Source organism: Lepeophtheirus salmonis, chromosome 5 (genome assembly GCF_016086655.4).
Source record: "Lepeophtheirus salmonis chromosome 5, UVic_Lsal_1.4, whole genome shotgun sequence".
Classification (NCBI taxonomy): Eukaryota; Metazoa; Arthropoda; class Copepoda; order Siphonostomatoida; family Caligidae; genus Lepeophtheirus; species Lepeophtheirus salmonis.
This window is the reverse complement of record NC_052135.2, coordinates 10,753,836-10,767,037: the sequence shown is the minus strand read 5'-3', so window position 1 is coordinate 10,767,037 and position 13,202 is coordinate 10,753,836. Positions and strand designations below refer to the sequence as shown.

The 13,202-nt window shown below is 30.8% G+C and overlaps 2 protein-coding genes across 3 annotated transcripts; one reads left to right on the top strand and one right to left on the bottom strand.

The window, feature by feature from the left end:
* Nucleotides 1-3,930: 3,930 nt before the first annotated feature.
* LOC121117358 (type I phosphatidylinositol 4,5-bisphosphate 4-phosphatase-B) lies at nt 3,931-7,832 on the bottom strand. Its single transcript, XM_040711762.2, has 5 exons — nt 7,478-7,832; nt 6,490-6,839; nt 5,937-6,010; nt 5,756-5,871; nt 3,931-4,690 (listed from the first exon to the last, which is right to left on the bottom strand). Exons 1-5 carry the CDS (start codon nt 7,608-7,610, stop codon nt 4,608-4,610), a joined length of 756 nt encoding a protein of 251 aa, XP_040567696.1. The 5' UTR covers nt 7,611-7,832; the 3' UTR covers nt 3,931-4,607.
* Nucleotides 7,833-8,274: 442 nt separating this feature from the next.
* LOC121117357 (thioredoxin-related transmembrane protein 1) lies at nt 8,275-11,282 on the top strand. 2 transcript variants are annotated; one of them, XM_040711761.2, is made up of 7 exons: nt 8,275-8,342; nt 8,790-8,995; nt 9,128-9,292; nt 10,056-10,212; nt 10,281-10,400; nt 10,459-10,563; nt 10,630-11,282. In XM_040711761.2, the coding sequence occupies exons 2-7, from the start codon at nt 8,871-8,873 to the stop codon at nt 10,717-10,719; spliced, it is 762 nt and encodes a 253-aa protein (XP_040567695.1). In that variant the 5' UTR covers nt 8,275-8,342; nt 8,790-8,870; the 3' UTR covers nt 10,720-11,282. The 2 variants fall into 2 exon arrangements, with proteins under 2 accessions (XP_040567695.1, XP_071744330.1); XM_071888229.1 differs by having other exon boundaries at nt 8,275-8,738.
* Nucleotides 11,283-13,202: the final 1,920 nt, after the last annotated feature.

The window sequence follows — 13,202 nt, the reverse complement described above, 5'->3', positions numbered from 1 at the left end:
AATTTTTCAAATACCTGCAGATTTGGAGCTAGGATCTCCAAATATTATAAATCCAACTTAAGAAACTATTAGAATCATACTCTAGAAATTAAATTTAAATTTTCAGTCCCTAAAATAATAAATCAACATAAACAATTTGATTAAAAATACACACATCTAATAATTAATTATTCTTAATGTTTAGTTTGTAATAATATTTTGTGATTTTGGCTCTGAATCCAAACATTTGAATTGTACAACTACAAATCCATTTGATTAATTGTGCAATGAATTAATCACATTTAGTATTGAAAGATCAATCGAAGAATAATATTCCATATTAATTAGTTATTTGAACACAAACTGAAGTAAATACTTTATTTTTGAAGGGAAACTTCATCAGTTTAAAAAAAAAAAATCAATAATTTAATGCAATAAAATAATATTTCAGCCTGAATACAGAAATAAAATGCGCATTGCTACAAAATATAGATACAATTAAAATATAAAAAATTAAATAATTTTTGGATTTAGACACATAAAATGAATTTAAGATACATTAGACAGCTAATTCACTCTTCTATTTGCTCTAAGATCACTATGTCTCTTGTTTTTTCTATTTTCTTTCACATTAACAGAGGGACTTTTAACTATGAAATTAGACGTTTTTGAAGCTAATCAATTTAAAAATCATCGTATAATTTTACTACGCACCTAGCACTTAAAAACAAGGTACATTGCATAAATTAGTCTTCCTCCACCCTTATTAATGACGAAGAGCAAAATTTACAAATTTTAACTTACAGGTATACACGACATTAGAAGAAATCGATTCCTCAATTTTCGTAATCATCTTTTTTGGTTCCACATTATAGTTTTTCTACCTTTCAAATAAGCTATGACGTTATGAATTGTATTAACAATCTTAAGTTTATTTGACCTCACCATATACACAAGCTAGGACACAGGAAACTTCTTATGATTTGGATAAGGATAAAAAGTAAGCTTTTGCTCTATAAACAACCTTAGTTGGATATCTGACAAATTATTAAGTTTTTTGAATGGGTAAAACGTGTCTATTTGTTCATTTTATAATTCCAATGATTTGCTGTGTCTTGCTTCAGAAGATGACCAATTCGTATTTCACCTTTAGCAAGATTAAGGAGTGTATTTCGGGACAAATTTTGATGGAACTACATATATCTCTTTTAGTTTGCTTCTTTTTATTAGTCCATGATTCATGACATACAAAAATTACAGGATTTGTTATCCGATAGGTAGTCTTCAAAATGTAATGCGCCCACACTTGAATTCTAGTAGGTGTCTAATCATTTCTACATATATCTTTAACTCATAGTTTTCAAAGTTTTCGGAATGTCGTTTCCACTTCTGCAGCATACCACACAGCATTAATCAGAGTAGAGACAATGCCCTCCCGCTGGTTTTGTAAAGCAATGAGCGCACTCTTGCTCAATGAAAAAATGAGCGGCGCTCATTTTTTCACTCGTATTTGAACTTGAAACTCTTTATGTATGTATGTTACAAAAAAATCCAATTCAATTATGGCCAATTTATCATCAGAATTTCAGGACATTTTTTCGTAGTGTTAAATCTGTTAATGTTATAACCTACACCAAAATCTGTGATATAACAAAATATGATATTTTGAGCGTTTTTTTCGATCTTCTAAACTGGCGAGTGCGCTCCCGCTCAAGAATTTTGAGCGGTGCTTACTTATGCTTTGGATTTCATTCAAGCTCATTTCAAGTCCATTACTATAATACTGAGTCTATAGTGTTAAGGCTTTTCTTGAGAGCACAATATACTAGCTTTCGAGTCCAAGTCGAGTTGTAAGACCCTAGTTATGTAGTCTAAGTCAAGTCTCGAGTCTTTGATTGTGAGATCGTCTTCAAAATATGGACTCAACTCTAAGTCGAGTCGCAAGCCTTGAGTCCAAGTTCTCACCTCTCTCAATAATTGACCATTGTATCTTAAATTATACATTTATTATTATAATAACAATCAATAAATCATTAATAAATGTATAGCTAATTGAAACCTCCTCTTTGACTTTCAAGAAGTGACAAGTGATCAGGTCAAGAGAAGTCCGATATATCACTAATACTTACGTCATTAAGTTAAATAAATAATTACGTTTGTATGGTTGTTAAAAGATTAAATCTATGGTCGTATGGTTACTATTTATTATATAGGGGGTAAAATACTGAGGGATAGATGGTTCAGGGGGTTCTGGAGGTGAATTGCTAAGAGGTAAAAGGAGGTAATTGGTGGGGGTAGTTGGGGGGGGGGTAAGAGCCCTACAACCTTCCATACTATATATATATCTAATTCCACATAATAACTTTCTGTTATCCTAAATACAGAGTTCGATCATAAAAACAAAATACTCTACACTTTTTAAAGCAAATGATAACTGAAGCATAAATTCATAAAATGCATTGGAAAAATTATAACATTAAAAAATATATATATAATCCTGTGGGTGGAAAATGACAAAAATATATTTATAACTTCAAAATTAAAGAATTGTATGAAAAATGCAATTTATACACTCGGTTATTGGACATCTAATGAAAACTACATGAACGCAATCGACTATAAAATGCATGTACATCAAATAGAAGCAGATGTATTACTTCAAGATTTGATGTTTACAATTGCTTGATTCCTTTAGCCATATGGAAAATTTTATTTTATCTAAATATTCATAACAAGTAATTTAATAGAATACATGCTGAATTCCTATCCATACATTTCAGTACTATCTTATTAATGTTTATTTCATTTAAATACTAAATGGAAATGCAATAAATAATCCCTCAATGATTTTTTTTAAAATTAATTATTTTCAATAATTAATTTATGTAATACTATACATGAATCTGATAATAAAATAAAATTTATTTTCGTCATCAGCTTAGATACAATTTAAAATTTTATAATTATTTTATGTCATAGCGTAGTTATACATTTATACTAATGAATGTTGTAATAAAATATGACATTAATACAGTATACTTAGTTAATGTCTACTAATTATCAATTATATGTTACCTATTATCTAATAGCTATAGAAAAGTCAAATATTTCTTCTTCTTTTCTTCTCTTGGTGCTATTAAATCTGACCGCTGAAAAAATATGGTGCAGTATTCTGTATCAGGTCTGATGTCCCAGATTAAGTATATTCAAGTTTAATAGAAATAGTATTTCAATTAAACTTGGGTATATTGAATTGTTAAGATGTAAAACAATATGTGAGTCTTGCAAAGAAAATACAAAATCTCTGTCAAAAAATTCAAATTACTTTCATCCCATCAAATAAATATTAGAAATATTGGTATCACTGAAAACTAAAAGTTAAGCTACATCCAATAAAGTTTATTAGCTCATTCAAATTTAAAATTTGAAAATAGATAATTACATACATAATAACAATATGAATTGACTTAAGTAGTTACGTGTCAGTGTGCCTATGAAAACCGTGCTTGATAAGGGGCAGCGCCAAAATAACACAGGTGTATCTGTAGTAAGATAATTAATCTTTTTCTAGAATTATGACTTAACTATATATATGTATTTGTAAAGGGGGGAAGAGATTTTCTGTGAACTGAGAAGAATATTATTTAATTTTTAGAGTATAAACAGTAAGAAAATCTAAAATATTGTCTTTTAATTGTATACAGAACCTTTCATGATTCCCGGAGGAAATTTTCCATGGAAATAGAAACTTTCCACCCCAATGCGACTCTAATTAAAATCAAAATTAAGATAAACAAGTTTTGCTTTATAATGGAACTTAAAAATAATTCATTAACAAAAATAATCCTTGCTAATTGACAATAGAGCGGTAACTAATAATGAAATCCCAAAAAGTATCTTCCGCTTAAGCCTTTTACCTTCGGCCGTAGTAAATTAAATAAAAAATGAATATTTTGTATAAAACTTTTTATTTATAGTTTTGAGGATATTATAAAACATTAGAATCACAATCGAATAATTGAAAATGTAGAATGGGTATGAATCTCCAACTGTTAGTTGAAGAGCTTTCTTTCTTCTCCTTCTCAATTGTATGTACATTTATTTCCGTAAGATATGTGTATTTATATAAATAATTATATCGAAAAACACAAATGCAAACATCTTGAACGGAGAACAAATTAAGAGTGCGTGGATTAAAAATAACTTTCTTCAAATAGATTTTAAGAACATATTTATCAAAATATTTGAGACAAGGTATTTTTGCACAAAAAAAAAAAAAAACACTTTAAATTCAATTACTCGTAATAAAATAGTATTAACTTAATATATAAATAATATTTTAATCCCGTACGCTTTATTCAGATTAAAACAATTACTGGCGTTAATTTATAATTAATTGTATGAAGACTTTACTCTTACAATGACAAACTATCACTTTTTTTGTTTCTTTTTTATTTAATGTATTGATCTTTTAATAAAGCAGGAATGTAAGAAAGAAAATCAAATGACAAGGACTAAAGAGTACATTTTTTAAAAATATATTGTTTTTGTTAATAGCTACATCCATTTTTAAAAAGATAGTTAAAGCAGTCCCTTCTTTCCTAAAATAACCAATAATAAACTCAAAATTATTCGTTTGAACTACTACTAATTTTCAATCGGAAATAGTAAAAAGATTTGTAGACAAAATAAAGAAATAGAATTAAAAAGCCTATAAAAGAAAAATTATACAAATTAGTAAGTTATTTCTTAGAAATTAATAAACATTAAAAGCTTTTTCACTGACATCATAATATTAAGGGCTCATAGTTGGGATTTTTACTACATTAAATGGACAAATTTTCAATAAATCTTGATGAAATTTCATCAAATCATTTTAAAAATAACGGAAGACTTAGGACCTGCATTGAATACTACTAGATGCCAATAATGAACAACACTGATACTTGAATTAAATAAAAGTAGCATGTACTGAAAATCCTTAAAATTGAGTGGATTTGTAAAATTATTATGATTTCTTTATGATCGAATAGGGGCTAAAAAGTAGGATAATTAGAGAAATATATCTTAACATTTCCATTGTAATATTTACCTACAACATGGAAATAAGATTGTATAACAATGTAATATCATATTTTTAATACAAATTGGGATTGGATTTTGACATCCAATAGTTAACTATTTTCCTTCATATTAGTGAACAAGGGATGTTATTGTTATAAAACTTGGTTGTTTAGACCAGGGATTCTCAACCTTTTCTTAGCGCTGTACCACTTGTAAAATATTTATTTAAACAACCAAGTACCAACACAAAGCATTTTTAGCTTTAGTGACAAGGGCTTCCGCAGGATTCTATTTTGGAGGGGGTCTTGTTTTTTGAAAAAAATAAATCCAAAAATTAAATTTTTTGAAAAAAGTTTCAAAATCCACAGCTCTTAACAATAAATAAAATATCTTGGAAAACATTTCAATTATAAAATTTTTTGATGAAAAATTCAAAAATCCATATATATTCACAGAAAACTAAATTAAATTTGAAAAAAAAAAAAAAAAAAAAAAAATTACATTTTCAAAGTAAAAAACAAGAATTCCTTAAGCTCCTCCAGCTGATCTCTTACGGACGCCCCTGAGTTATGCACCTCATGTAAAATATTCTTTCAAAATCTCAAGTACCCCCTGGAGTGCCCCAAAGAGTACACGAACCCCCATTTGAGAACCACTGGTTTAGACCTGAACAATGATGATGTCACATGAAAACGCTCTATAAAATACTTACCCAAACAAATAAAGTAGATATATGTATGGCTTGCTGGAAAAGTTACAGCCATAAGAACAATAGGTATGATGAAAAAGGAAGCAGCCAAAATCCCATAGCCAATGCCTCTTACATACCTAGAATTATATACAATGCAATAAAAACGTGAAAATAAATTAGGAAAAAATATGCGAAGACTTACTTGAACTTTACATCAACAGCAATATGGTTGTGACAAGTTGGACATCTCGCCGCTGAATTGCTCAATACATTAAACTGTAATAAAATATGATGTAAATTGAAAGAATTAAAATACGTAAATATGGCCTACAAATAGTGATTAACTGACTAATATGCGTAAATATAAAATTAGCCAAAGTTGTTTTATAATATTACATGATATAGTAAATATACTAGATATATGTTCAGAAATAATATTATGCAAATTTTGACACTAAGGATCAGAAATTGTAATAAAAAAGCCTACTAGAAGTACGCTCGAAATTGAGTTAATCTTTTAATTTATTATCTGGAACATAGTGTCCATTTTTCAGAATGAATTCAATTGAATAAATATGTACATTATTTCTTAGTCATTCTCTATATGTGAAGCTTTAAAACATATTTGATCAATAATCAGGTAAGATTATTTTCATATTGGGAGGAACTAGATTAAAATTATCCTAAGGGGGGAGAATGCAAAATATATTAGGGCTCCAGCTCCTTTCTTATTAAGTCACTATAATAAAACCTACCAAAAAATTGGAATCACAATGCGGACAAATAAAGTTTCGCATTGTTCCATTCCCACCTTGGATACTGAATTGACGATCCTGAGGGCTAAAATGTATAATTCGGTTACAATTCGATCGAGGGCAATACACTCGCTCGGAAGAAGAGCGACATATAAGTAAGCAACAGCAGCAGCATCGCACATATTTCTTTCCAGGAGGAGCAGAGAAAATAGGAGTCGCTTCATTGCAACGGGAACATTTAGCTACATATTGCTTTTTCAAATGTTCAATTTGTATGACATTTTCACAAACACGGCAAATCACCTCATTTGCATTAACCAACTGAGGTGTTTCTTCGCGCCACCCATCACCTGGAATTAAAAAAAACATCATTCTGTTGTAGCATGGAAATTATAGGTTTTAATTTGGAAAAAAATCAAACTTTGGTCATTTGTATGATAAATAAACATACATACTTGTTCACACATCATTAACAAATAGAAATCGCATAAACATGGATGTGGTACATGATTGAATTCAATGGGTACTTTGAGGAGTCAACGAGACTCTTTTAAACAACAGAAAAGTTCAAACATATTAACAAGTGTTCAAAGTGCATAATTAACTTTTAGATATTAGAAGACAATGGGCCATGTGTTGATATGGAGCCATATATAGAGAAATAAGATAAAAAATACATTTATTTCTCGCGTTGGGGGAAGAACTTTAAGAACAACTAAGAAAGGGGGGAAGGTAAATTAGAACGTTCAACATTCAATTAGGAATATATATATATATATAAATAACAGCTATTATTAGCATGATTACACTTCTACAAGAACTTGAGTGTCAATTTGGACATTGACCATCTTAAATCAATAAGGTTGAACATAATAGCGCTAGAATTGTCAAGCAAAGTCCTTGTCGATATCCGAGAGGCGCACAAACAAAGAATGGGGAGAAAAAGAAAAGAATGTGGGATTAGGACAAGTGCTTTATGACTAATTACCAGTTTCCTCATTTGGAAAAGCTCTTCTTAGACTCGTTTCATAAGAAGGAGTTCCATTGGAGACATCAGGACCAGAAGGTTGGGCCTTCAACAAAGAAGTCTTTTCATTGTCCTCTTCTGTCGTCATTTTCATTTATGACAATGACCTGAATCTCCTTCGGACGATCGTCAACTTTGTTTGTGAGTTCCACAGTGCTTCTTTCTCCTCCGACTTGAATAATCTCACCTCTTCTTCTTCTTTTTCTTCACTTACTCACTTTACTTCCCTTTTTTCAGTCTTCAAAAGATGAAAGAATGGAAAATAAGAAAATGAAATAAAATTTCCTTTTTTTCTTTTTCTTTTTCTGGAACTGTCAGTCGAGAGCGCTCATTGGTTCAAATCATTATTCCTGCCCTGCATTCGTCCATTTCACAGTCTTGAATAAGGTCCATTATTCCATCAAACCTCGCTTTTATGAACTTTTTATCAGTTTTGGGATATATAATATAGTATCATCCTTAATTGTTGCATACCTTAATGATAAGAGTAGGAACGCTCAATAACTCATCTCTTTGTCAAGTCAGGATAAAAAACGACTGAATTCCAAAAAATGTCACCTTCATACTAGGCTCAGTGGACCGTTGATGTCATTGAAATATATATATTTTATGGGTCCTTTACATACTCAATTGAAATCCCTCGATCTATCATTTATTCATTGACTAGGCATGGATAAAACAACGCGGGTTAGGAATGTCAATGCAATATCAAACTTGAATTGTTAAAAAAAAACCTGAATTATTCTATTTTCTTTTTCAGTTGTAAGATTGACTATAAATAGCTAAGTCATGGAACCTCCTTCTTAATTCAATTTTCTAGGAATGGGTAATGATTACCTCCTAATTCTTTTCCTGCTGGATGGAAGAAACATACGTACATAGGGATGTGAAAATTGGGTAAATTATCGTGAGCGTAAATCAAAACGAAAACTATATGTAGCTGTCTATCAATTTTGAAAGACAGCTAGGTTTGAAAAAAATAAAATAATAATAATAACTATTATAGAGTGCTCCTTGCTCGTTAATAATACGTTTGCATTTTTAAAATAGGGAGGAATAATTAATGAGAGTACAAGTATCTTGTAAGTTATGTTGTTATATATATTTTTTTAAATGTACATATACTACTTCGGAGGATTTGGACAATTTTCACATCCCTATGATTGATAGCTAAAAAGAGGTTTCCCTGTTTCAAGTGTAAATGCAACGGAACCTCTTGAATGTGAGTGACGTCGAAAGAAGTGATTGAGAAATTGCTTGGTTTTTTTCCTAGTTAATATTGAAGACAGTCAAAGTGTTTACCTACTGCATTGCTACCGGGATCTGAAGCCGCAGACCTCTCACTACTATCCAAATGAGATTGTTATGCTTTGTGGGCTTGTTCGTCCTTGGGTCCCTGTGTGGATCCGAGGGACAAGTGATTGAACTTGAGGAGCAGAATTGGGAGCGTGTTCTGAGTGGAGAATGGATGCTGGAGTTGTAAGTACTTCCACATTTTCACTTAAAGGGCGTGGGCGTCGAACAGATGCTCCAAGCCTTGTTTCGTGAGCTAATGCTCAATAGTCGTAGTTGAATATCCATTTTGAATGTCTTTCGTTTTTTTTTTTGTAGTTATGCTCCTTGGTGCCCTGCGTGCAGAGCCCTGCAGTCTTCCTGGGAAGAGTTTGCCTCATGGTCCGAGGATTTACACCTCAAAGGGATTGCTCAAATTGACGTTACTAAAAGTCCAGGTCTCTCTGGACGCTTCATGGTCACAGCACTTCCCACGATTTTTCAGTGAGTGGAAAACATTTCATGAATCATGACTTATCCATTTTACTTTGTATTTTATTAAGTAGTCTCCGGCATTGCTCGGAGTTATTAGGAGTCGATGAACATTGCTTTAATAGTATATGTAGAGATGTGCACTCCCCATTTCTTTTTTTAGTATGAGGCGTTGAGCTACACAAGCTCCTTGCTAAATCTAATCAAAAGTCACCTTCATTATTTTAAATAATATGCACTCTCCTTTCCTTTCTGTAATATGACCAACACCATCTAGACCAAGGATTCTCAAACTTTTTTATTCATGTACCACTTGTAAAATATTTACTTGACACAAGTTCCCCCTTACCAGCACAAATCATTTTTAGTTTAAGTGATAGGGGCATCCCAAGGATAATATTTTGGAGAGGGTCTTGTTTTTTGGAGAAAAAAAATAATTGAAAATTACATTTTTTTTTCCTAAATATTTCAAAATATTAAATTTTTTCGAAAAAAATTAAAAACGTTCAGCTATTGACAAAAAATTCAAATATTAAATTTTCTAGTCAAAAAAAAAACCTTAGTGGGAGGGGGCTACAGCCCTTTCAGTTCACCTGTACGGGTGCCACTGAGTTATGTACCACTTGTAAGAAATTCTTCCAAAATCTTAAGTACCACATGGGGTATGCGTACCCCCATTTGAGAACCACTGATCTATACAAAACTTGCTTTTTTTTTTTTTTTTTTTTTTTTTTGCCTTATTTATATGGATTAACTCATGCATTCATTTGATTAGTGTGAAGGAAGGCGAATTTCGTCAGTATAGAGGATCCAGAGATAAAGAAGCTTTTATAGCTTTTATCGAAGAAGAAAAATGGAAAGAGATTGAGACCATTCCTTCTTGGAAGGATCCTAGGTCCTTCCAAATGACGGCCGTCTCCTACTTTTTCAAGGTAGATTTTAAGAAGCATACTAGCTTGTCTCTTTTTCTTGTATTTTCCTAATTTAAAATTTAATTTAGATGTCAATGTTTCTTCGTAATGCGCATTCTACAATCACGGAAGTCTATAATTTTCCTACGTGGGCCTCTTATTTGGGATTTGCTATTGCAACAGTAGCTCTTGGAGCTTTCCTTGGATTGGTATATCCTTGCTTCCCATACCTTTAACTTCAATGATAAAATCGTTCTATTTTCATAGGTATTAGTATGTTGTATTGATTTTGTCTGTCCTCCGCAAAAGAACTTCGGAGTTGTCGTTTCTCAACCTGACGATGACGAAAAGGACGCTACTGATCAAGATGATGTAAGTCTCTTTATTATTATAGTTTTCGTGATTTACATTTAACCTACTTATTTTAATCAAATGAAGATAAAGGATGATGTTGTGGAAGATGATACTGAATCTAAGCCAACAGCCATCAGGAAACGCAAAGCCAAAAAAGGCGGAATAATCTCATGATTACTTAATACTAAAAATGCGATAGGTTCTGCATCAATGAAGGCATAAAAAAAGACTTCAAAATTATGCTCGGTGACTGTGATTTCCTCTTTTGTTTATCCCTCTCTTATCTCTCTACCACCTTTTCAAGTTTTTTTTTCGTCTCAACCAAAAAATAAGCTTAACCATAACTTTCCTTATAAATGATTTCATGATGGGAGCTGATAATTTTATTTATCTTAAAGTTTTTTGTTCCTTTACATTTCATTATTAGTTGAGTGCGCAATTTTTATGTCTTCGAAATTTACCTAAATATTTTTTTTTAATAAATGAGTGGGTCATTTTTTGAATTTAGAGATGTAGCATTTATATAATTTCCAAAATAATACTTATTTATTACAAATGGAAAGAAAAATTGAGTAGATTACCCATCATTATTTTTATATTATTCACTCAGCAGATAAAATTACTAAAAAATAATCGTGTTGACTCTTTTCCTCGGAGTAGTGCACTTCAATTAATAGTATGTATTAACTATTTTTTTTACATCGTAATATTTTTATGAATAAAGAAGCTGTTGTTAATTTTTAAGTTTATGTCTTTTAAAAAAAATATTACTCTCCGATTTCATAAGGTATTGTGGGACAATAATTAAATACGGAGAAAATATGCACAGGTAGAAATAGCCAAATGTAAAACATATGCTCTCTTATATTATATTATTCATTAGGAAAAATTACAAAGCAGCGGTTACACTTTAAAATGTAACTGGAGTCTAAGCCGTTACGTGCTACCTTACATATTTTGATTAGTCTCATGGGAAGCTCAAGATGACTGAGATATTTACAATGGTATATACTGTTGTGTCAATCCTTATATAACCACTGTAGTCCTGTTCAGTCCTGCATATCAGTCATTGAACTTAAAAATTTTGGTCCTTGATGACGTCACTAAACTTAATTTATTTTCTTTTTTTAATCAGCTCTAGTTGTGACAGTCCGAAGGACCGGTCCTAAGAATGGATTGGAACGAATTAGTAATGACTAACACTATTCGTATATGATGGAATAATAATGCAATAAAATGTAATGCAGAGGCCCAGTTTGTAAAATGATTTTTTTTAAATATACTTTGGCAATAGATAACTGGGTATAATTTAGTATATCGTTGGCCCAGGGAGAAAAAATACTAACCAGCAAAACACAACAAAATGATAAATAACTTTTTAAGAGTAATCATGGAGTGAAATTATAATTCTTCAATTATTTTTTTTTAACCAAAAGTCAATATTTTTCCATATTTCTGAAGCTACAATATGCTAACTACAATTTGCTATGACTTTTCATTGCCAAACCATGCTGTGGGACATTATCAATCATATCTGTAATGCAGTGTTGCATTCAATCAAAGATAACGATATTATCAGCAATATTGCATTACAATATCTATATGTACTAGTATAAAACAACATTTTTAGTAAACTCTAAAATCTCTTAGCTTAATTAAATACTCGAAGTTATAGATACTTGAAATGTAAACCTTATGAGGGGCGTCCGCAGGGGGTGGTTTGGGGGCGCTGGAGCCCCACCCAAATTACGGAATTTTTGTTTTTCACTTGTAATTTTTTTCGTGATTAGGTCAAATTATGCAGCAGAGCAAAATATATATATATATGCATAATCCTGCAGAAGCCCCGGATGATAATAGTTTTGTGTTGGTACTTATTTAGGATTGTGTCCATTCACACTTGTCGGTCCTTAAAGAAGGTCAAATCGATCCCTTGTGACGCAATGAGGATGTTTTCCTCTTTTTAATTATTCCGTTATATATAATACAAGAACTTAGAACAAATGTAATTTGAAAAGCACAAACCAAGTAATATTCAATATTTTTTTGTTTTTTTAATATGTTTTTAAAATTCAAGATGGTATGAGCTTAAACCTTGTGTAATAGTTAACCTGCTCTTTATTAAATAAGTGTTTTAGAACGATTATCTGGATAGTTAATACAATATTAAGGACTTATAATAAAGAAAGTAATTTATTGTCAACCCTGAAATTTCATGCAAAGTATGTATTTATAGTTTTATTATTTAGGTCAACCCAAGAGAGTGGTTGGTGTAATTTGTATTTTAACTGTATATTTCTCTGAATATGTGGAATAATGCATTTATTCATTTTATCTCAAAGTACAAAAACAAATTTGTTTTTTATAAATAAAGTATTTGAAGCGACGTAATCGGAAAGATTAATCATGATTACCAAAAATGACCAATAAATTGCTGAGGTTGATGAGTTACTGTCCATTAAATTAACATGGTCCATTTACATAACTATCATTATGTAATTAAAGCTATTTATGAAACTGAACAAGCTCTCTACAAAGAAAGTATGATAAAACAAGTTGGAAATTTGAATTTAATATAACTTCCTATATACAAAGTTCGGGCAAATTCATTAGAATATTCTGGCATTCAAAGGACAGAACCCCAGATATTGTTTTTA